Consider the following 24,805-nt stretch of genomic DNA (forward strand, 5'->3'; position numbering starts at 1 on the left):
GTTGTCCTCCTCCCATAGCCCCCCGCAACACCTTCTCATTGATGATAGTCTTGGCTGTTGTTAGCTGTCATTGACAGTATGAAGTTATACTGCCCACACAGCTCATATAAGATGTAAATTCCTAGTACAATTAAAAAATACTATTACCCCCTTAGAGCTCAGGAAATGAGTGTAAACAGCCAGAGAGGATGGAGGACACCAAGAGAACAAGGCCCTCTAAATCAGCTGAGCAAGGTGCATATGAGTCACAGACTGAAGCAGCCAGCACAGGGCCGGCATGGGTCTGCACCAGGCCCTCTGCACATACATTATAGCTTCCAGCCTAGTATTTTTATGGGACTCTTGAGTTTGTGAACAAATGTGTCTGTAATTCTTGTACTGAACTTGGGGCTCTTTTCCTTCTAGTGGGTTGCCTTGCCCAGCTTCAGGGTGATGGTCTTTGTTTTATCTTATTAAATTCTATTTTGCCCCCCCAAAAAACCAAAACAAAACACTATTAATGTGTGGCTTGCTTTTTTTTTTTTTTTTTTAAGATTTATTTAATATACAGAAGAGGGCACCAGATCTCATTACAGATGGTTGTGAGCCACCATATGGTTGCTGGGAGTTGAACTCAGGACCTCTGGAAGAACAGTCAGTGCTCTTAACCTCTGAGCCATCTCTCCAGCCCTGTGGCTTGCTTTTCTATTGCCATGACAAAGCACCATGACCAAGGCAACTTGTAAAGAAAAGCATTTAATTGGGGGCTTTCTTATAGCTTCAGAGGGAGAGTCCATGACCATCATGGTGGGGAGAATGGCAGCAGGCACAGTGCTGGAGCAGTAGCTGAGAGCTACATCTGATCCACAAACAATAAAAAGAGCTAACTGGAAATGGCTAGGTCTTTTGAAACTTCCATGGTCATTCCCAGAAACACACCTCCTCCAACATGGCTACACCTCCTAATCCTTCCAAAACAGTACTGCCACCTAGGGACCAAGCTTTCAAATAGATGAGCCCATGGTGGCCATTCTCATTCAAATCACCACAGAGAATAAGGCCAAGTGTTGATACCATATCAGGAACAGCCTTTTAAGGTTGTGAAGCTTGCTGGACTTGAATGTTATGTTTAAGGATGTCTTCATGGGGCTGGAGAGGTGGCTCAGGGGTTAGAGCACTTGTTGATATTGTAGAGGCCCTGGCACCACATAACTATCTGTGGCTCCAGTTCCAGGGTATCTGACACGTTCTCCTGACCTATTAAGGCAGCAGACACATGTGGTGCATATACATACATGTGGGCAAAACACACACACACACACACACACACACACACAAAACAAGTAAATCTAAAATAAAGTCCCCATGATGTAATTCAATCTTACTTATGCTTCTTGAGTCATTACCTTTTGCAATGGTCGTTTTATTTGTCTATTTTTTTATATTAGCACATGTAACATTTTACTATAACATCATCGTGGATGTATATAATTCATTTTATCACGTTGACCTTGTTACCCTCTCTTGTCCCCTGCTTACTTACGCTGATTGATTTTGTCTTAACCCGCTAGCCTCTCTTTCACTTTTGCCCCTCTCTTGGGGGCAGGGGTGACCCAAATGAGTTTCAGTATGGCTTCTTCCTGGTGCTGCACTGACGGAAACGCTTCTGCTTCTGCCAGCCAGTGTGGGTATCTTCAGGGAGGGCTGGAGCCCCGTGCGACCCTCTCCTACAACGATGTTGACTTGTGCAGAGTTTGTAGATAATCACAGCTGATGGGAATCAGGACCGCAGCGCCAGTGCCCTGTGTGGGAGTTAGCATTCATACCACTCTCCTCCACTGCCCTTAACATTTTCCCTGGGCCTTGTGGGAGTTCTCTTTATGAGTGATCAGTCAACAGTCCCTTATTCTCAGCACTGCGAAAGGAAGCTTCTGTGACCAGGAGGGCTCACATAGTTATTTAGGAGGCAGGTTGATGGGTGTAGCATGTCCGTTAAACAAAACAACAGAAGTAGCTTTCCTGCGAAGGCCTATGACCTCCCCAGGGTTTACAGTACCAGTTGTGAATTCCCTTCTGTGTACAGACCTCAAATCCATTAAAACAGCATCGGTCACCCCCCGTAACAGACTGGCCAGTACTGCACTGGTGGCCACATCTTGCTTGATAGTCATGGCGTTGTACCCAGGATCTGTAGCTGAGTAAGGCTGCTGATGGGAGTTCTCTCTCAGCAGCCTGCACAGCGTCTTATACCCATGAGAGGTAGCTTCAGAGATGAAGCTTCCAGCCCACTTCCACATTGATTTCTCTGTCTTGTGACTGGGTCCTGAAGGGTTGAAGTCAGGACCTTTTTTGGTAATGAGACCATTGGAAGAATGAAGACTCACTCCTTAACCTGGATTTTAGTGGGATTGTTGTTGTAAATACAGTTTTCTGCTGTAAATTAGGAGCATTTGCAACAACTTACAAAGGAGTATAAAATTTTGAATACAGTGATGGTAAAGGTTTAATTTTCGTTTGATGCAAGCGGCACAAAATGCATCTGAAACTGCTAAGGCATCCTTCTCAGCATTAGCACATAAGGAAATTCCTTTTGTATTAAGGCAGCACGTCGCTTTACCATGGTTGTATTATACAGTACGTTCTCTCTGGCTAGCTGGAGTGTGCTGCACTGTCTCAGTGCTGGTGTGTGGTGTGCGGGCCCTTCATTTACTTTTTAAGTACTGTTACTGCTTCCCAGTTCCTGTGCCTCATCTGGTCTCCTCCTTGATGGGGCCTCTGTAAATCCAAGGAGTCAATGCATGGGCCCTCGGAGGGATTTCCAAAAGGAAATGCACATTCTGGATAAACCAAGCATCTCTGAACCAACGTTCATGGCTTTACATGGCTTCTCTGTGTAAAGGAGAACCCCCCCCCACACACACATACACACATTGTGATCCCTCCAGGAGTCCAGTGATTGAGTTTGATTCCACTGAAGTTAGGTGGTAATTACTACCACCATCCTTTTGAAAGAGGAAGAGAGTAGTAAATAAAAGAAGAAAGGGGAACCCGCCATCCTTCCATCATGTGAATGTGTAATAAGGGGAAAAAACTAAGGCTTTGTGGTGCGCTTTCTCTTTGGATTTGAGACTTTTTGTTATTTGAAATATGCTGTGCAAAGAGAAATGTTGTATGCAGGGAAAAGTGTCTAATATTAAATAAGCATTACATGTGTCTTTAACATTAACTCTGCCTGTTCTTTGCCGGTGTGTGTGTGACGGTTTTAGGATATGACAGCACGTGACCTACTGCAGCAGCGCTACACGCTCCCCAACGGTGACACTGCCTGGCGGTCCTCACCCCTTGTGAACGCCGCGCGGGAAGGCAAGCTGGTCCTGTTGGATGGCATCCATCGGGTCAACGCCGGCACGCTCGCTGTATTGCAAAGGTTTGTGCCATGTACAGTCTCTACGCCAGCCTAAACCCAGGGTTAGGCAGCTCCTGAGGAATTTACGATTCCATACTGAAGTTGAATAAAGTACCATTAACATTTGTTGTTACAAACACATGATTATCAGGCCTCAAGCCCACTTCTGTGCCAGAATCCGCCGTGTGAGAGTGAAGGGAGAAAGCCCAGCAGTGGTTTCGAAAGGCTTACGTACATACGTGATTAACGTGAGCAACAAGCACACAGCCCGAGCGCCTGTGGTTTTGTTAACTCCACTGCTTAGAAATCTTCCCAGACTGACACTGGGGACTGAGCTGATAGGATTTCTTTTTTTAATTTTTGGGACAAATGTTTAATATAAAATATACATTTATTTGCTTATTTCACTCAGTTGGCACAAATATGAACATTTCTGCAACCACCATTTTCTTGTTTTGAGTGTGGAAAAGTTCCCCACACATTTCAAAAGCTCTAGAATTCTAGAATTTAACGTTGGACCATTCTCTATGTGTAATTCTGTGGAAAATAGTCACAGCCTGTCATTTAAAAGGTTATTGATGCTTCTCATTCCTCTTCTGCTGCGTGACTTTTAGTCTGACTTACTGGGAAGTGTCACATAAATGAAATTGAGCCATTTCTTCAATAGCTAACCACAGGTTTTGTCGCTGACAAGATGCAGACACTGAGTGTAATGAAAGGTTCCAAATGTGTTGTATTAATCTGGATTCAGTGTATGTGGATTTAAAAATAGTAATCACAAAGTTTTGGTGATTTACCATAAACATTGGGTAGACTTACAATGTATTTTTCTCTGGGAAACAGATAAATGTGATACAGAGTAAGACTCAGTGACAGCTTGTTGGCTGTCTCTAGGGTGTCTGGCCAGTTACAGGAGTGCAGTGTGCCTGCGCTGTGCTAAGGCGGACTCTCCAGTTCTCAGCCTTGGGCCGCCTTGCGGGATGGAACTTTAAAATGCAGATGCCTGGCCTGCATCCCCACTAATTCTTGAAGTAATTGATCCAGGCCAGAGTTTTGAACATGGGCATTTAAAAATACTGCCTACAGATCCTAACTAACAGTCCAGACTGAGAGCAATGATGTTACATGTCTATGTTATATTAATTGTTCAGTTTTCACAGTAAATCTATGAGATTGGCCTTGTAATTTTTTTTGCCTTAATTTTATAGTAAAATTTAGAGAGATGGAATGTCTCTCCCTTCTCTGGTTATTTAGCAAAGTTGGAATTGAACACAGACTGCACTGCCTGTGCTCCAAACTTCTGCATTAGTCTTTGCTCTTTGACCTCTGAGGTGCCTAACAGTAGTGTCTTCTGTTGTGTGGGAAGCTGGTTAGTTACTTCAGGACCCCATGTAAAATAGCAGTGGAGCCTTCATTTCAGAGGCTTTTGATATTTTAAATCCTGCAGTTCCAACAGTAGAAATATTTGGATACATTCCCTTAAGGAGTTACATTGGATTCAGGAGTGTGTGCTAACTGGCTTCCTCATGAATGGACGTTCCACAGTTGACCTGAGACACTCATTCAGCTATTTCTTTTTGTCTCCCATCCTCTCTTTTTCTTTCTCATGCCTCTTCTCCTTCATACCCTCCTCTGGCATTCAGGATGGCTCCTCTGCAGACAGAGTCTTAACGTGTGCCAAGGATAACACACAACGTCACTGACCAAGTTAGCATTGTGAAAAACTACACCTAACAAAACTGCTAGGCTCACCCACCTGCAGCGATAGGCATGGTTAAGTATTGGCTGAGTGATTGTGCCCGTCATGATGTTGTTGATTCATTTGTTTCCTCTACCCCCCCCCCCCCAATCAGGCTAATCCATGACCGAGAGCTCAGCCTGTATGACGGATCCAGGCTGCTGAGGGAGGACAGATACCTGAGCTTGAAGGAGGGGTTACACCTGACGGATGAGCAGCTGCAGGAAAGGTAATCCGGAGGACAGTATTCTCCTCAGGGTTTTCGTTTCTACATTTATTTATTGTGTGTACATGGATATGTACATACTGTGGCCTTCTTAAAACCCTTCCAAGGTATAACAGTCAGATGCACTGGGTGAGATTTGACTTGACTCTGGAGCAGGAAACAAAATGAAAACATTTACAAAAGACAAATAGAAAAAGTTGGGGCCAGGAAAGTCTGTAAACTACCAGCTGCACAAGCTTGAGCACCTATGTTTGGATCCCCAAAACCCAAGTAAAAAACAGGCACCACGTACATAGTGACTTTAAGCCCAGCATGAGGCAGGCGTTTGAGAAAGGAGACAGCAGATGCCTGAAGCTAATTGGCTGACCAGCATAGCCGAGTAGGTAACGCTTCAGGTTTGGTTAGAAACCCTGTCTTAAACATAAAGCTGGAAGCCAGGGTGCAGTTGTGCAGGGAGGCAGGTGTAGGTGGACCTCTCTGAGCTGGAGGCCATTTGTGTTTTCACAGTGAGTTCCAGGCAGTCAGGCCTACATAGCGAGACGTTGTCTCAAGAAATATAACAAAATAATTGAGGGGGGAAATGAGTTAAGGAAAGCTGGCAACCTCTGCACTCACAGATGTACCTATACTAACAAGTATATATGTGTAATACACAACCTCATAGCCCCCAAATAACAAAGATTAAATATGTACCACGTATGTGTTCCCTACTGTTGAATTACTATGAGTTTTCTAGGTATCATAATAGTAGTGTGATTTTGAAAGGAAATGTGGCCTTTGCAGGAGCTGCTTACTGAGACAGAAGGGATAGATAGGCTTGTGAATGTGTCAGTAAAGAAAGCACGCCAGAGGACAAAGGAATGGCCAGTGTGAGCAAGAATGTCAGTTGATGAGCACTCGGGGAATCTGAATGGAGGACTTGAGTGTTTGTGTGTAGGCCTTTGCATTGGGAGAGAAGTATTTTCAACTGCGCTTGACTCCTCTCCTTAGACCAGGCTTCTCTGGTGTCATCCCGCTAGTACCTTCTGGTGGGCCATGCGTATTTGGAGACTGGTACATTGAGGGTAGAGGGGAAGTGGTGATGATGACCGCATCCTCATTTAGTCTGACCTGATGCAGCAGAAGCTTTACCTTTCCCATATTGGAAACAAGAAAGCCCTCCAGACCCAGGGAAGAAGCATATTAATCACTGAGTGTACATTTTTGCCTTGTCAAGAAATGTTAACTTCTGGTACCTAGAGTATTCAAGAATAACAATGGAGTTCAGAACTGTGTATTGAAGTGTACCTTATCAACTGCTGTTGCTTAGAAGTGGTGCGGTTAGTGTTGAGGTCAGTAAGCCAAAGAGATGGCCCTCGTTCCATCCGTTCATGCACAGTCCTCGGTGTTTGCACATGGCCTGCACGTCAGTCCTGTCAGAGAAGGGTACAGGTTTTCAGAAGATGAATCAAACTAGCTGAGCAGCAGCTCCTGAGCCTGCCAGGCAGTTTTCCTTAGGACACTGGGAGCCCTGTAGTTCTGCCAAATGTCCAGGACATGACAACCCTTTTCTGTGGAAAGAACCCACGTTGTCTCCAATAGTCATACAGAGTTTTGCAAATACAAACACTCTCAGGAACAGAGTGACCTTCAGCTTCACATTGAGGGTTTGGCCCACAGTGGTCATTAGCCCTTCCTCCTCAAAGGTTTCGCCTTCATCACCAGCAGTTGTGTGCCTCCCACAAGTGCATACCCAGCTCATCTCCATCTCTGACATCATGCTGAGAAAGTGGAGGGAGGTCATGGAAATACTTACTTTTCCTTGTAGTTAAAAAAAAAGTTTCACTGTTTCCTAAGGTCAGACATACATGAGACGAGCCAGATAGAAATTCCAGAGCATTTCATGAAAGACACCAGTCGCCTGTCCTGAGTTCTGTGACTGCCTCTCATGGCCCACTTCCTTCCATTCCTGAGGTTCTCACTTTTAGTAACTAGCAGGTTCTTTTGCTGTTTGTCTCGTATCACCAAGCAGCATGCTTCATTGGTGTTTCTTGTCCATGTTTTCCTACACATAAAATGCAGGTGCAGAGCTCTGTCCATTTCTGTTCTCATTGTACACACTTACTGCTCTCCCTGATTCTCCTGGGGTCATTAGATTTGCTGGGAATTTTATTTAACTTTAATTTTGTCAGCACCTTGTAGGGACTACAACTGAGTCGTTCAGTATATTAAAATAGACTTTTCTCATAGACAAGATCCATCTTGTCTTCCTAAAGTTAGGAATTTCCTCTGTATGAAGGGTTGAACTGTAAGTAAAGAAAATGCAATAAAACATCATCGTGGAAAAATGCATGATAGTGATGTGAGGACACTGAGGGGGAAGTGGCCTCTTTCTATGGATAAGTCACCTTTAATCCCAGCCACTTCTCTGTGCTGGTGAAATCTCATCTCCTTCAGGCACACCCTAATTTATGATCCCATGTTCTGTCAGTGTCATAGCCTTCCTGTGGTACGTGCTGGACTCTATCGTTTGCAGCTCCTGTGCCGTCTTCGGCCTTCATCTCCCTGGTTTCCTGTGCTTTTCGTTACTTAGATGTAGGTGGAACCAGTGTTTCCTTTTTTATGTTCTATCACCCGCTTGTTATGTCTTCATTAAATTTTCCGAAGCAACTGTTCTAACAATAATCCTTTCTTGTCCAAAATACTTGTACCTGTTGAGGGGCTGGAGAGACAGCTCAGCAGTTAAGAGCATGCGCGGCTCTTGCAGAGGACCCGAGTTTGATTGGCATACAACCACTTGTAACTCCAGTTCTAGGAGATCTGATGTCCTCTTCTGGCCACAGAGGACACTGTAGTGAAGTGCAAAAACCCACATGTATGAACATACATGCACATAGTTAAAAATAAAATGGAATGAATCATTAAAATAGTTGTTAGGACCAAAGGAATTTGGATTCAATTCCTATTTATGAAAAATAGGACTTACTAACAACAAGCGTTTGATGATTATAGTTATAAATTTCTAAGGTTGTAAAGGTCTATTCAGGCTGGCAGAAACTAACTTGAAGATGTATGTCTAACCTCTTTGTCTTTGCTAATTTTGTTTAACTTTAGCTATTTAGATAAACTGAGTCATAGAAGAAACTGTGATATTCTATAAAGGTAGGCTATGAAAGGATCAGAAAAATAAAGCTCCCAGTCTCTTTCTGGATTATATTCATGATTTCAAGTTTTATTTTGATGGGCAGCCAAAAGATTTTCAATTCAATTTTTTAAAATAATTTATTTTTATTTTATGTTCATTGGTGTTTTGCTTACATGTATGTCTGTGAGGGCATCCAAAGCCCTGGAACTGGAGATACAGACAGATGTGAACTGCCATGTGAGTGCTGGCAATTGAACCCACATCCTTTGGAAGAGCAGCCAGTGCTCTTAACCACTGAACTGTCTCTCCAGCTCCCTTCAATTCAAATTTTAAGACTCAAATTTAACAGGGATAAAACTGTAAAATCCTAATCTTATGAAAGCTACTAACTTGTAAACTGTTAAAGATAATTAAGACATGCAAGTTAGTGGTCAGTCACCTTATAAATGATCAAATTCTTGAATGTGTTCAGAATTATGCTTGTAGTCATGCTCAGTACAAATGTATTCATTTAGAGACAAGCGTTAGCCTTTTGTGTATGCTGTCAAACTTGAGCCTGAGACAAGTAACTAAAAACAAGAAGTCTGTTTAAAACCAGGTGTGCTTGGTGGATGAGGTGATGGCTTCAGACCTCCCCCCCCCCCCCCCCAAGAGTTTGGCCTTTCTAGTAAACATGAACCTTTAGGCTTGTTGGTTTACCCAGCCAAAGTCTTTCTGTTTGGGGCAGTTTCACCAGCACAGGCATTTTGGGGGGTGGACCTAACACATCTGTCCCTTGAAAGTCTAATTATTTTCCTTGTCAGTATCCCTCCTGCGTGCTCAAGCAGCAGTATTTCCTTCTGACTGAAAGCAGTTCTTGTTGCTATTGCTAACATAATCACATTACAGAATCTGCCGCACTCCAGTAATAGGGTAAATTCCTTGACCTCTCCCTGGTTATTTTTCATTTAATATGGTAACTCACTTCTTTCGTTCATTGTCATGGTGAACTAGATTCATCTAAATCAGCTGGTAGTATTTCCTCCAGGGTTGTGTTTCTTGGGTGACGTATCTACATGTTACCGCGTTGATTACCTAACAGCTTGACTCAAAGTACATCATAGAGTATAAAAAGCCAGAAATTTGTACTTAGTGAGGAAATTCACTTGTTTCATGAGTTGTACTTAAGAATAATTATGACTCATTACCTGGCACGAGTTGATTCTTCATGTTGCCCATCTCTATCATGCCACTCTGGCCATTAGCATGTAAAGTGGAATTCTGGTTCACGACCTAAATTACCTGACCTTTCTTTTTGTATTAAATTAGATGGCTGAAGATCCACAAACTTCTATTTCTGTAGCATTTAAACAAACTCACCTTTTGTTTTGATTTATGCCTTATTTCCTTACGGGAGATGGTTAAGAGGGAAATATCACAGAATTGGCAAGGGAGGCTTTTTATTGTTTAAAAAGGATTTTGGAGGGATGGTCAGAGGTAATGGTTCATTGTAGCTGCCAGTGGAATAGCTCCTACAGTCCTGCACAAATAGATACATCTATCTCTCAGGGCCAGGGTTCTGAGGACAGTGTCTACCAGTGTGGGGAGCAGTGTCTCTTACGGGGCGACTGCAAAGCTCCTGGTTTTGTTGAATGTGAATAGCTTAACGGTAATGGAGATGTGAGGACATGTTTCTCTTTTAGCCCAGTTCTGAAAATGTAGATAGCTGCTTTGACAGGAACATTTTCACACTTGTGTTTGGAAACATTCCTTAGGCTGTCAATAACAGATGCTTCCCAGTTGTTTCATTGAGAACAACAGGGTCTCACATACGAAGGGAAGGGTGGAGTAGGTCCTCAGGAAATACCTGGGTCCTGGGACTTTAGTCTTTTCAGGGGTCTGTGTTCAGTGCTGCTTTTGATTGTTCTAACACCATAAACCCTGGCTCATACTAGACTTAGTTTTTGTTTTGGTTTGGTTCGTTTTTGGTTGATTGATTTTTATGTGCGTGTTTGCCTATGTGTATGTATGTAAACCACGTGTGTGCCTAGTGTTCACAGAGATCATAAGAGGTCATCGGATTCCCTGGAACTGAAGTTAGATGGTTGTGAACTACCATGTGAGTGCTGGGACATGTACTCAGGTCCTCTGCATAAGCAATAAGTGTAGCTACTGAGCTGTCCCTCCAGCCTCCTCAGTAAATGGTTTTCAGTCAGTGACTAATCTAAACTGAGATAGAGGTGAGAAAGCCAAGAGAAAGTGATTGGTGACCTTTGAAGATAGCATTCTTTCCTTAATAAATGTTACATAAGTCTGTTAATTAGGAGTACCTTGAAGCACTTTAATAAAATGACATCCTGATAGCATAGGGTCCCAGGATTAACAGTGATGGTTATGGGCCCCCCAATCCTTCCATTCTCATGCCACGGACCCAGTTTTATGTAACAATGTTTGTCTCCCGCATTGTTTACTAGTTCTTCCCCAAGCTCATGCCGTTGAGCATGTCCAGAGTGTTCTGCAGGATTTTACATTTTTCTCAGCTTGTCATATGCCTATCCACCTTTAGAAATGTTAGAATTTTCTGATCTTGTGATACTGAGCATCCAGGGACACAGCAATTAAAAATAGTGTGATGGCCCCATACATCAGACACTAGCCACGCCTACATTTCTTGCAAGAAATGAGAACCGAAATAGAACTATTTCTTTTAATGAGAAAAAGTTACTTTTTGCAAAGAGGGAGTATAGACTCTAGGCTACTCAAATGTGTCCCTTCCTGCTTATGGCTGATGCAGAGGGGCAAAATTTGTGGTCTGTTCTTGCATAAACTTAGGTATGCTCTACTAGTTATTATTTTTAGTAAATGTTTTTTATTGCCTGTTGTTGAATGTTGAAAACAGTTCACAATCTCTCATTCCTTATTAATGACTGAAGAATCATAACAACATTTGACAGTTCTTAATAGAGTGCATTCTCCAGGCCCTTTATCCTTACTGCATTAGAAGTCAGTTACAGTATGAACATCCTCTCTGACCCTCCTAGAAACTGTAGCATCTTTTTAAACAATTCATGAAAGAAATGAACAAATTCAAGGGAGATCCCAAATTTTATTTTTTGTGTTTGATTCCCCAAACACAAGCCTTAAGAAAATTCTGATTTTTAAGCGAATCGAACACTCTTAGCTCAAGGAACAGTTTTTAAACCCTGTCCCTGTACAATATGTAACTCCTTATTGTGCATTCTGTTTGTCTGTTGATATGGGGAATGCAAGGTCTCTCATAGATTCGAGACCAGGGTGGCACTCGCTTTTGGACAGGAGGATATTTTTAGTTCTTATCCCTTCATTAGTTGGCCTTGTCTCTAAGAACTTAGAGAGGAGTCTCTTGATCATGGTGATTAGATGCAGCCATGCACACTTATCTGTTATTTTCTTCCATGTTCTCTAGATCATGTACAATGTGCACTAGGGATGTATTCATGCCATGTAGTTCCTTGCCTGGAAAGAAGGGGACATGCGGCCTGTGCTCAGATCTGTAACTTGTCAGCATTAGTATTATACCATAGGAGGCCAATTTTAAACTCCTGTTGTAGCCCACGATACGCGTCGTTATAGAAACCTTCTATATTAGTTTTCCACCTGACTTAAATGCACATCCAACCAAGAGGTGGTATAGTTCCCTTCAATGACAGGGGCTTGTTGCCGTCATTCTTTGTTAGGAAGGGCTTTGTTGAGGTGTGATTAGTCTGAAGAACTGCATATTTAGAATATATTGTTCGATCATTTTTGTACATGCTTGTGAATTCCTTGTCACAGTGAAGACAGTGAGCAGATTTCTATTCCATGAAGTGTCTTTATACCCCTGGTAAGGCATCCCTCCTGTCCCCTCAGCCTCCTCTTCTGATCATTATGTAGCTTGTTTGTTTCTAATAGTTAGAATCACACAGTATGCACTTCTTTTGCCAGAGTTTCTACTCCGTTTCTTTGAGTTTGAGATTGTTCATGTTGAAGAGCAATGGTTCATTCCATTTCTTTTATGGTTATGATTATTTTTGTTTTTGTTTTTTTGAGACTGGGTTTCTCTTTGTAGCCCTGGCTGTCCTGGAACTCACTTCAGTAGACCAGGCTGGCCTTGAACATCAGAGATCCCCCTGCCTCTGCTGAGGAAATTCACCACACAGCCTGCTTCACTCCATTTTATAATAAAGAACATTAGAAAGGATTTTACATTCTTAAAATTAACTAGTACCCACAAACATATAAGTCCCAGTAGTTTTTAAGTGCTTAAAAAATACATTTTTATCTTCTAAAATTTTTACCCCTTGGGAAATGACACATGCTTATGTAAAAGGAAAACTCCATTTTGCCTTTTATTTTGTTGTCTTTGTTAAAGTCTAGCGAAGTTAGACCTAATCTTGGTTTTATATATTTATAGTGCTTGCTTATGTATTTATAGTGAAGAAGTATTGCTTCTTCAGCCTTGGTATTACCCAGAGGTTTATGACAGGTTCTACTCTCTAACTTGCAGACCTAGGAACCTTAGTATCAGGAAATGACTCTCTGTATAACTACTGTATACAAGGAAGCCTTCCAGAAGAACCTAGAAGAATGAAGGTCCTTCTCATCCTGTTATTCGGGGGTTTGGTGACTGCTTTTATCATCAGCACAGACCTTTCTGCCCAGCACATAGGCCGTGTCTGAATGGGTCCCCTTGGGCTAGGCTAGCTCCCTCCCTCCAGGGCTTGTGAGAACCAACTGGAGAAAGCCACTGCATACAGTGTGTGTTGCAGGCTGTGACCATTACCATATCTACACTCAAACCACTTCAGTGCAGTTCAGTTGCTCTTCTGCTGACTCTGCAGCTTAGCTGTGCTGTGTGTCCTGTTCCTTGGTTGAGAATACACACTTCACCTTTGGAGTGCCTGTTGGATTTTGACATTTATTCCCTGATTTGCTGCTATCCCTTGTTGTCTTAAGTGAGACAGTGTATCTGTAACCTTAATTTTCTACGGCTAAACCACACTCTGTACCTCCCTACCTCCTGCCCAGCCCCTAGCCAGAAGGCAGAGGGATCATGGGTGAATCTAGGAATTGCTATTGAGCTTCAGGAAGTCACCTAGTTAGCAACCGCCTTAGCTAAAGGAGAAGTGGGGTAGCCTGCCTTTTCAGCTTGCCAGTCTCAGGATCCCACATCCGGCATCTGCCGTTCTACAACACTCTGCTGCAGCCCAGAGACACGGGACCTGCCCACCCAGCACATGGGTATCTCTTCGCTGCTTTCCAAGAACAACTTTTTTTTTTTTTTTATCATCTCCAGGCTCTGCTACAACATACATACATATATCTTCTTTAAAAAAAAAAAAAAAAACCCCAGTGAAGTAAAATATCTGTGAACGTGTAGTAATTCATCAGTTCTTATCTTTTAAATGACAGTTTCCAAAGTTGCCTATTTCCTGGCTTACAAATAATGGTGTGGCCTCAAAATTTTATGTAGCTGTGACTTAGTACAGCTGCCATCTGTCTTGATGCAACTTTCCCTTCTCTGAACTCATCAAAGTTCTTCTGACTCTACACCCGCCCACCCATGGATGCTTTGGCTTCCTTACCTATAACTTGGGGCTCTGCAATTGCCGCTGGCGTGATGCCAATTCCATATTTGTATTTTTGTTTTTCTCAAAACCTGAGCAAGCACCTGAATTTTTAGCTTTTTTCTCTCAGCAAAAACTATATTACCCTCTAAAAATTATTATTACTATATTTAGTAGTATTGATAAAAATCAACAATATCACTCACCTGGTTAGATCATAATAAGAGGAATTTATTCTTTGTCCCATCCCCCTGGCACTCAAATACTTCACTGTCCAGGAGAATGTCACCTCCTTCCTCCTCTGTGTCCTGGGGTATTGAAATGCTTCCACAGATTAGCCGAGATTTCTTAACGAGATCAACTTTAAAATTCTAACATGATTGTATCAATGACAAAAGAGTAGTATATTAGTTCAGCTTTCTTCTCCTTTTTAATTACTAGATATTCTCTTGCTGCTCTAATTATAAATTTAATATGAGCCCATAAGCCTTACTTAAATGGTCTATATATTAAGGCTCCCCACACCAAATGATGCTTTTTAGTTTCTCTATGATTCCTATAGAGTGGGCTCCTTGAAAAGCAGGGTTTTGAGAAGGCTTAAGTGAAGACATAAATGAGGAGGCTCTCTGTGACTAATATGGACTTGCTGCAATTTCATTTCCAGGGGTTTGGGAGCTGGTGCATTCCAGGAATGAGCACACATCAAAGCAGTGATCCAGGGAGAGTTGAGGTTCCACAAGCACCTAGTGTACATCTACCAGTAATCAGTCCCTTCTCTTACTCTTGATTTCAGCCTCTTACTCTGAAAGTCTTGGGTGGGTTGGTTGGTTTTTTAACAAAGCCTGTTCGTGTGTGTGTGTGTGTGTGTGTGTGTGTGTGTGTGTGTGTGTATGTATGTGTGGTGTGTGTGTGTTTGATACAAGGTTTCTTCTAGTAGTCTTAGCTGCCCTGGAACTCACTCTGTAGATCAGGCTAGCCTCAAACTCATAGTGGTCTGTCTGCCTCTGCCTCCCAAGTGCTGGGATTAAAGGTATGTGCCACCACCGCCCAGCCCAAAGCCTATTCTTTGGATAAGAATTCTGACATTATTAACAGAATGACTATTTCATTGCTAAGCTCCATGTCTCATGACCCAGTTTCTATTGTGAATGATTACGTTTTGTTTTTCTCCCTCCCTGCTTTAGATCCATTTTTCCTATCCATCCATCCTTCAGAATCATTGCTTTGGCAGAGCCCCCTGTCGTTGGAAGCACAACACAGCAGTGGCTGGGACCAGAGTTCTTAACCATGTTCCTTTTCCATCACATGAAGCCACTTGTGAAAAGTGAAGAAATCCAAGTGATAAAGGAAATGGTAAGAGGAGGCCTGCTCTAGGCTGGTGTCCATTGCTGTTCTCATTTGAAGCTGCCTAGATCCCTGAGGACTATAATCCTACAGTTTCCTGACTGGTCACTGGTGCTCTGTAGTTTCTGTGAGAGTCATTATTTCAATGTCTGCCTTAGCCAGGCATCTCATTGGCTTTTGGGGAGCTCTGGAGGTGCATTCTTCAGTGGGGCCACACCGCCCACATTAAACAAAACATTTTAAAAGTTGGTTCTCAGCATACTTCAAGTGTTCAGTAGCCACTTGAGACTCATTTGGCTGCTGTTAGGTAGCAAAGACAGGAACATCTTCCATCATCACAGAAAGTTCTGTTTGACTATGCTAGTCTGTGTCCCTACTAATTAACATTTTACATAACTGAAAGCATTGCTTGGAACACTAGAATTCTTGTTTGACTTGGGGGTCTGTATGAGCACAGTTATGAATGAATGAAGGTCTTTAGGGTTCAACGCTTTGGTTCCAGTCAGATCCTCACTATGTGTTAGCTCCCATAGCTCAGGGACATTAATCCTGGCTTCCTCATCTGAAAGTGAGAGTAATTCCACTTTTTACACTATAGGATTTCCTTTTAAAATAAACAATGTAAGGTGTGTATAAAATAGAATTTTTTAAATTCCAGTTACTTAAATCACTAAAGAAACTTGGAACCACTGCACTTTCAAAATGGTTACATGATGCCATTAGTATATCTTTCTTACTCTGTGGAGTTAAAAAATAAAAATTGTTTTCATTTATTGAATTATTTGCATTGAAGTTTATTGTAATGAAATGTGTGTTATTTGTGCAGATCTTCTTCCAAGTTCATTGAGTTAACCATGGCCGTCAAATGTGTTTTATTTTTAGTGTTGTATTGAGACAGGTTCTCACTCTATAAACCATACTGGATTTGAACTCTTGGAAATCCTCCTGCCTCAGCCTCCCAAGTGCTGAAATTAGAGGCCCAAGACACCATACCACAAGTATGATTCAAAAGTCTTTAAGATAGACATCTTGAACATCCATTTTGTACACAGGAGTCCTTTAGGCCACTTAGTAGTCAGATGTATGCATATACTAAGTGCATGAAATTACACCAATAATTAAATAACTTGTATAAATTAATAATCTACTATAGGAGTTTGGTTTTTGTAAGAAAATGCCTGACTTAGGTTTGAAGAATCATACTGATGCTTGCAACGTAAGAACTGGTGTTCACAGATGTGCTAGATGCCAGTCTCCTGCCTGTGATCTGATTGCATGCAGAGAAAATTCTTGGTTTATTTGCCTGGCTCTTTAAAAGATGCCGGGCCTCAGGTGTTTGCTGAGAAGTTGAAGTGGCAATCATTCATGACTTCAACGTGGACCCAATACTTGGCGACTCTCTAAAAACATTCTTCTAATATTATTTGCTGAATTGTCCTCATTTCTTCCTGTTTTTCCTTACTTCCCTCATAACCTAGGTCCCAAGTGTCCCCCAGGAAGCACTGGAGAAATTGCTGTCAGTCACACACAGACTCAGGGAAACCCAGGATCCAACAGTAAGTCTGGGCATTCCCTCACCATTTCTGTTGCTCACCTGCTCGGTTTTTAGCTGCTGCTTTTCTCCGGTAAGCTGCGCCTTGCCTTGTGTGTCCTGTAACCTTGCTGTCAGTGCCTCGGGCATGGTTGTAGCTCTTCCTGGCTCAGCCATGGAGAATGACTCAGCTTCAGAGGAATCCTTGAGGTCCTGTAGCTCTGCTCTGTCCCTCCATCTTATTTGCTGAGGAGCATCCTCTGTTCTTTAAGTTCTAACTTTAAACTATCACCTATGCCTTTATCTTCAGCCTCTGATTTATCTTTGCTAATGGACTGTTTGTATTTCCATTTCTGAGGAGGTGGGGAGGCAGAGGACAATTTATAGAAATCCATTTCTCTCCTCCCACCAGGGTTCCAGGGATAGACTTCAGGTTGTCAGACTTGGTGGCAAGGGACCTTTTCGCACTGAGGTATCGTGTTCACCCAAGGGCAGTAATTCTTTGTTTTTATCTGTAAAGTGTGAACACTGGCATCTACTTCATAAGAAGGATGCAGTGATTAAACATAAAAGCATATGTTTTAAAATATCCACTTAAGGGCTGCTTAGTAAATACCAACAACTTTGACTCTTGTGTAGGAAACCAGTTCCTACATTACTCTGGGTACTCTTATGGAGAGAGGGATAAGAGATATTAAGTAGAAAGAGAGACCTAGCAGACGAGAAGAAAGACAGAAACACAGGATAGCTTTGGGAGGACCTGGGTCAATACCCAACGGCACAGAACTTTATTCATAAGGGCTTTTTATAACAGTGCCATGAGGCGAGGCAAAAGACCTCCCCCTTCCTAGATATAACCAAATGTAGACCCTTCCAAACACCTGGTTCCCAGTCCTGTGGTCCAATCATCCTCTTATGCAGCCCTGCTGGTAAAGCAAGCTCAGATCTCATTAGGAAACCTCCATGGACCCCCACACTGTTGAACTGGATATTTTGGGATCATTATAAACTCAACATATGTATCTCTTAAATAACCATGCTTAGACCTGTTCCTGTTCCTGATTTCATTGCTGGCTGATAATAATCTGCTAACCTTGCTAAAGCCGAAGCCTTGACATAATTACTGATCTGTGCTTTCCTGATATTGTCACTTACTCTGAAAGTGGGTCTCTCCAGTGTGGCATCATGAGATCAAATCTGCTGTGACCTGCAGTCAACAATCATCCTTGTATCAGATTTCCCAATCTTTGTCCTGGACTATTAGTTTCACTCTATTGACCCTCGCCAGTCACTCTCTCGCTGCATGGTTTTCTGTTAGTGTTCTGCAGAGCTTAACAAATTACCGCTATTATTTGAACAAATCATGGCTTAATGAAATGTTCCATCTGAACAATAAAATTTTGAAGTGAGTATCACTGAGCCGGAATGTGGAAGTGTTAGCAAAGCTGCACTCCTGGAAAGCTCCAGGGAGACCCTGCTCCTTATTCCTTCTAGCTTGGGTGACTGGTCCCTGCACCCCTTGATTTGTGGTCCCTTTGTAATCCTTCCTCTATGTTCCTATCACTCCTGGTGTATCGGTGTTGAATTTTCTTCTGTCCCTTCTTACAGAGATGCATAAGATTGCATTTAGGGGTCACCAAATTAATCCAAGATAATGTCCTTCTTTTAAAAATTCTTTATCTCATCTGCAAAGACAATTTTTTGCCATAGAAAGTAACATTCATAAGCTGCAGCAATTGTGTGTGTGTGTGTGTGTGTGTGTGTGTGTGTGTGTGTGTGTGAGAGAGAGAGAGAGAGACATGTATGATTTCCCAGTTGCCACAGTTCTTCTGCTGATTGCCTCTGGGCCCTCATCTCATCTTTCCTCATTACTCTTTTCAGCTTTGTTTGTTATGTTGTTTGCTTTTGCTAAGTTTCAAAGTTTATTCTTCAGTAATTTCTTATACAAAGAAGAAATTTACTTATACAATGTGTTTAGATTATACCTCCCTCACCCCACCCAGCTGCCCCTGCAACTCTTCCTGGACCTCCAGTCCCGACTCCAACCTCATGTCATTGTTGTTATTTGTTCTCCTCTTCGTCTTTCCCCCTCCTCCCCTTTACAACCCACTGAGTCTGATTAGTGCTGCCCATGTGCACATGGCTTTAGGGTACCATCCACTGAAGTGTGCGTGCATGTGTGTGTGTGTGTGTGTGTGTGTGTGTGTGTGTGTGTGTGTGTGAGTGTGTGTGATTAAATGTCTCACTTAGAGCTGAGCACTCCACAGTTACTTGTTCTCTACATTTTGAGCAGTTGTTAGTTTCTACATTAACCACCCTCCCCTACATGACGAAGTCTCTGTGATGAGGGGTGGGAGTTGCACTAGTCTATGGGTATAAGGATAAATATTTAGAAGTTAGGTTGACATTGTGCCCTTTTAACTAAACAGTAGTGGTAGGGCCCCTGACTCCACAGCCATGAACTCTAGCCAGCTGTACAATCCCAGGTCTGAGGCCCCAAGTCCAATTGCAATGCTGTTGATTGTCTCCATAACAGTCATGCCACTATTACCTCATTGGATGCATCTCACCAGGCTGCACATTGTAGCTTTCAGGGTTCACAGCGGGGTAAGACTATCGGGTGGCTTTTCTTCCCACTCAGTCTTCTAAGTACTTTCTGACATTATGAAAGCTAACTAGCAGGCAGGCAGTCTTTCCTGTTCGTGAACACACTGGTGCCTGTCTTGGGTCATTTACCTCTGTTTTCCTCTCCTCAATGACTTAGGTTTGTTCCCTTGCCCCCTTCGCTCAGATGTCCCATTTCCAGCCAGTCCTTTCCAGGTCAGTGTGATGCAGAGGAAATTGCCTTGGCATTTCATTTTATCTTATCCCTTGCCTCAGGACTCTTCATAGGGCTTATGATCTTGGGCATAATAGACATGTTTTAGTCACTCCCTATTGTCTGTTTGCCCTTGGGTTTTTGTTTTTCATTCTCTGTGGATTTGCTTGCAATACAGTGGGTATTCAGCAGATATCTGTTAGAGTGAGTATATGAGTCTTCCATATTGTCCTTGGAGTGGTCTTTCTCTGCATTTCCAGAGTTTTTCTCCTGTTCGTCACACTGCCTAAGGGATCCATTGCCTTTGTCTGTCGACCCCGGCCAGCATGCTGAGCGGGCTCCTGCTTGTGGGACTCAGTGCTTTGCCAGCCTCCTTTCCCAGCTTTTGCTGAAGCCCCTCCGCTCTGCCCACACTTAGCGTGCTGCTATTTTTAACTCGAGCAGACATGAAAATGTCTCTGCCTTAGAAATGCCTGGAATGTGTTTTCTCCCAATGAACTTGTTCTTCTGGGTCCCCGTTCTACTAGGTGGCTATCTCAGTTCCCTAAGCTTCGTGACACTAGCAAATCCCCAAGATGCTGACTGGTCACAGTTGCCTTGCATATTATTTTTAGCTCTTCAATTAGTACTTGAACTCTGTGAGTCTGAGACATGTTCAATCTCCTCTGACTCCCTAGCCTGGAACCTGACACATAATAGATACTTAAATCCTTGAGGAATGAATGGAAAATTAATTAATTACTAATATATTAGGAGATTATCTCTAGGCGCTCCTCTCCTGTCAGTATTACATTTTTTAATAAAAAGAAATAATTCTTTGAGAAGAAGAAAAGAAACCTTAGCTTTGTTCATTTCTCATGAGATCTTTTGTATTTTTAAGCAGTTAAGGTACTAATAATTGTGCTAATATGAAAAACCCTTTGAGTGTGCTTTTAACTTGCATAACCATGGTAACCAAGGGGATACACTTCACATTCTCACCCTCCTTTCTGCAAGATAAAGTTACAGCTAGAAATGTGATAGTATACTGTTAAATATACTAGGACTTTTAAAATTAAAGTATATTCTGAATTTTTAATGGAAAGTCTGAAAGCAGGAGTTACTGAGTCCTTTAGTCAACACCAAATGGTTCAACCTAAAACTTCATTCTGGTGTTTTAAGCAGTTGTTGTAAGGAACTCAGTGCTATCCAGTGAAGGAATTACTCTCCTTCAGGCCTGTAAGAAGACTTCAGGATTGACTGAGATGAGGTGGGAAGCCCACAGTATTTGCTTACAAGACTGGGATGTTGTGTTCTGGGAGGTCACCTTAGTTCATTATGACTATTGGAAGAGTCATGTTGGGGTCCATTTGTCAGACATTGTGAGGTTCCAATAGGAACTTTTCATAGTCTGAGAGATTAGGGATGGGAATTCCTGCATCCTCTGCTTTCTGGCATAGCAGTGCATGCTCACCCACAGTCTTGCCTTCTTCAGCAAGGATTGAGGTCATTTGCCTGCCACCTCTGTCTTCTATCTTGGTATCATTACCTTACTGTAGAACTTTAGCTTTTTGAGGGGAACTAATGCAGGAGCATCTGTTTCTGCTCTCAGTTGTCTCTGCCCTTCTTCCCCATATTGTTGCCAGTCAAGCTAGACCTTAGCATGGGGATGTCCTGGTTGTAAGATCATACTACTACTTTGCACATAACACTGCTGCTGCCTTAAAAAGTGAGGTCTGAGTCATTTGTGGAATCAGTCATGATCCATGGTTATTGGAGAGCACCTAAAAGGGAGCATGGCAGAGTCAGGCTGACACCTCATGTTCAGCATGGGTTCCTATTCTTTTTGTTTTCATGTCCTTGTCCATAGCATGTCTATAGCATGTCTCTTGCTCACGTGACTACTTTAAGCCCTGGTAGCATTTGTCAATTTTTTTTTTTTAACTCATTTTAGCATTAAAGTGCATGTTATTTTTAATTGAAATACATGGTTCTTTATACTTAAATATTCTCTGTCTAGAATGCACATTTAGGGGTTGGGGATGTAGCTCAGTGGTAGAGCTCTTGCCTAGCAAGCACAAGGCCCTGGGTTCAGTCCTCAGCTCCGGGGGTGGGGGGGGGGGGGGACGAGTAGAATGCACATTTATTAAAAACAAGGATTCATCAAATGTTTGTGTGTAAATGAGTTCATTATTTAATGGGGGAAAAAGTCAATGCTCTAGATGTTGATCATATTCCTGACCTGGTCCCAAAAGGGCTGTGTAAATCATATTATATTATCAATGAAGCATGTCTCTAGTGGCAGCCAACCCACATGTCATAGAGCTGTGAGATACTTGAGGATGGGATCATTGATGCTCCTTTTGTGGGTCTCATAGAGTTGCCCCATGCAAGCGTGTCTTAGATATTTTCCCTTGTCCATGTTGACCCCTCTGTTATATCCAGTACTTCCTCTTGCTGCCCTCATCACTCTCTGTAACAGTTCATTCTGGCCTGCAGTGCCCCTCAAAGGCCAATAGCCCTTCAGAAGGGCTTCATTCCTCTGGCTTAGGAAAGCCTGCTATTGCTCTGAGTTGTGAACTAGGTCTAATAATCGAATAAGAATAACGTTATGTCAATGCCTCTGTGAATATGTATGGATGCTTTCACTGTGAGGAGGCCGCCTGGCTCATCTATTATCTGTTGGGCATCCTTATTTCTGTCATTTGTGGGGCACCCCCATAATCTGTCATTTGTGGGGTACCCTATCATCTCTTGTCATTTGTGGGGCACCCCATCATCTCTCTCATTTGTGGGGCACCCCTGTTTTTCTGACCTGTGCTAATTGCTATAGAATCATTTTAGATTTGAATCCTCAAAACAGTTCTGTAGGGCAGGATGCTGTTAGTGTCATCTTAAAGATGAGGAAACGGACTTGAGAAATGAAGTGATGAGTTAACCTCACACGGCTAACGAGAACCTGACTTGTCTGAGTTTAAAGCCAGCGAGATTGAATGTCTCCTGTGCTGCCTGGCAGGAGAGTTCCAAGCTCAAGTCAGCAGCCGGTCATGGGGTGCTCCCCAGGGCTCTGGATTAGCAACCGTGTTTGTGAAATTTGGGGCAAGTGAGAAAAACAAAATGAAGTTATTCCAGCAGTACTAGGAAAAGGGTTCCAGCAGCCGACTGCCACTGAGGAGGTAAACTAGTTGACATTTCGTGGTCAGCAACCTACCTAAACTGTCCACAATTCCTTTTTTCTGTTTCAGAAACCACAGATTTGCTTAGAGCTCTGAGCGTTTTCAGAGTCTCTTAACAAGTCAGCTGTGTGAAGAAGAAAGGCGAGAATAGTCGATTGTACGTAAGGGTTTCTTGTGAGGCAGGTGTGACCTGCATTTAGAACAGCCTTCCTACCCCCCCAACCCACCCCCAAAAGACCGCAATGGAATTGAGTTGATAAACGCTTCCTAGATTAGCAAAACTCTCCTGAAGGCTATTTAAGTGTGAATTGGCTTCTGTTCCTCTTTATTCACACCTCATTCTTGCACACATTTAAGTTTGCCCTGTCCCTCGGGAATAGGGAATTGCGCTGTGACGTCTCTCCTCCGGAGCAGTCACAGGCTGACGTGGACTCTTAGCAGACTGTCTCTGCCCTTTCACAGGCACAGTCCCTGGCAGCGTCGCTTTCCACCCGTCAGCTGCTGCGGATCTCCCGCCGCCTGTCGCAGTATCCCAACGAAAATCTCCATGATGCCATTACTAAAGCCTGCCTTTCCAGGTAATCCAGTCCGCCCTTTGCCAGAGTGCAGGTCTCCACTCCTTTGCTTGGATGGTACCATAAGCTGAAGTGACAGTCTCCATTCAGTCTGTAAAAAGTATCGTAGTAACCACAGAGCTGTTTCAGCCGGGCTCTGTTATTAGAACATACTTCATGTAATGATTCAGGCAGAAAAGCAGTTTTAAGATGGTTCAGTGGTAGAGAATGCCCTGAGTTCAGTCACTAGTGCCACAACATAAAATGAGAATGAACACAATTCACAAGTATTTTATAAATGAGAAAACAGTTTTAGTCCCTCATTTGGATCACACAGTAGTAAATAAATGCTTGTTTGGAGTTTGCACGCTCATTCATGGGTCTTCTGAGCTAGGTTCTCAGGTGTTGTGGTTGTTGCTTTCCAAATTTGTTCTGGAACTTTTTTGTCTTGATAGTACTGATCCTATAGCTAAATTTAATAAAACTAACATCTTTTCAGTGTATACTCGTAGTTTACATACTAAGTGGGAAGTGATTATAAAACACTGGCTTGCAGAATTTTCTCACAAAATCATGTTTGTATGAAGTTATTTTAAAAGATTAATAAGAACTGGAGATAGAGGTCAGTGGCTAAAACCCCTAAATGTTCTTGCAGAGGACCCAGATTCAATTTCCAGCACCCAAGTGACAGCTCACAGCTGTCTGTAATGTAACTCCAGTCCCAAGGGATCTAGTGTTCTCTTCTGGCTTCTTTGGGTACCAGGTACACATGCAGTAGGTACACAGACAATACAGGCAGGCAAAACATCCATACACATAAAATGAACAAAATTTTAAAGAGAATATATTCTCTAGAAATATAAGATTAATAAAGAAAGCCAGTGTGGTGTACACACCCTTAATCCCAGCACCAGTGAGGCAGAGGCCTCCGAGTTCTCTGAGTTCAAGGCTAGGCTGGTCTACTGAACGAGTTCCAGGACAGTCAGAGCTGTCTCAAAAAACAAAAAACAAAAAAAAAATTAATAAAAGATTAATAACAGTTCCCAATAGGCAAAGAGTTTTCTCTTATTCCTATATACTTTAATATTTTCATTCTTTTGGTAAGATTAATTTTAATGAGATTAGTTATGGTTATTATCCAATCATTCCTTGATAAGAGGAGTTAAAAGGAGATCGTGATTTAGCTTGGGAATATTTGTGATTGTCCTTTGTAACTCTTCAGTGTACTGGGCAACTTTTCTTGTAAATGCCTTGTGCTATGGCTTGAATTTTCTATCCTTGTGGTGCATCCAGCTGAACTGAGACTGTCTACAGCATAATTCATATTATGCTCATAGTTAAGAGATACCATTCTTGTGTTTTAAAC

General features: G+C 42.5%; 1 protein-coding gene across 2 annotated transcripts in view; it reads left to right on the forward strand.

Moving 5' to 3' along the window:
• The window catches only part of Vwa8 (von Willebrand factor A domain containing 8), a 346,670-nt gene that overhangs the window by 132,751 nt on the left and 189,114 nt on the right, over nt 1-24,805 (forward strand). For both annotated transcript variants that reach the window (XM_036198655.1, XM_036198654.1), the window contains exons 13-17: nt 3,246-3,406; nt 5,239-5,352; nt 15,222-15,390; nt 16,860-16,937; nt 23,348-23,463. In XM_036198655.1, coding sequence (XP_036054548.1) covers nt 3,246-3,406; nt 5,239-5,352; nt 15,222-15,390; nt 16,860-16,937; nt 23,348-23,463 — 638 coding nt within the window. The remainder of the gene's footprint in view (nt 1-3,245; nt 3,407-5,238; nt 5,353-15,221; nt 15,391-16,859; nt 16,938-23,347; nt 23,464-24,805) is intronic.

The sequence above is a fragment of the Onychomys torridus genome, chromosome 9 (assembly GCF_903995425.1).
Source record: "Onychomys torridus chromosome 9, mOncTor1.1, whole genome shotgun sequence".
Classification (NCBI taxonomy): domain Eukaryota; kingdom Metazoa; phylum Chordata; class Mammalia; order Rodentia; family Cricetidae; genus Onychomys; species Onychomys torridus.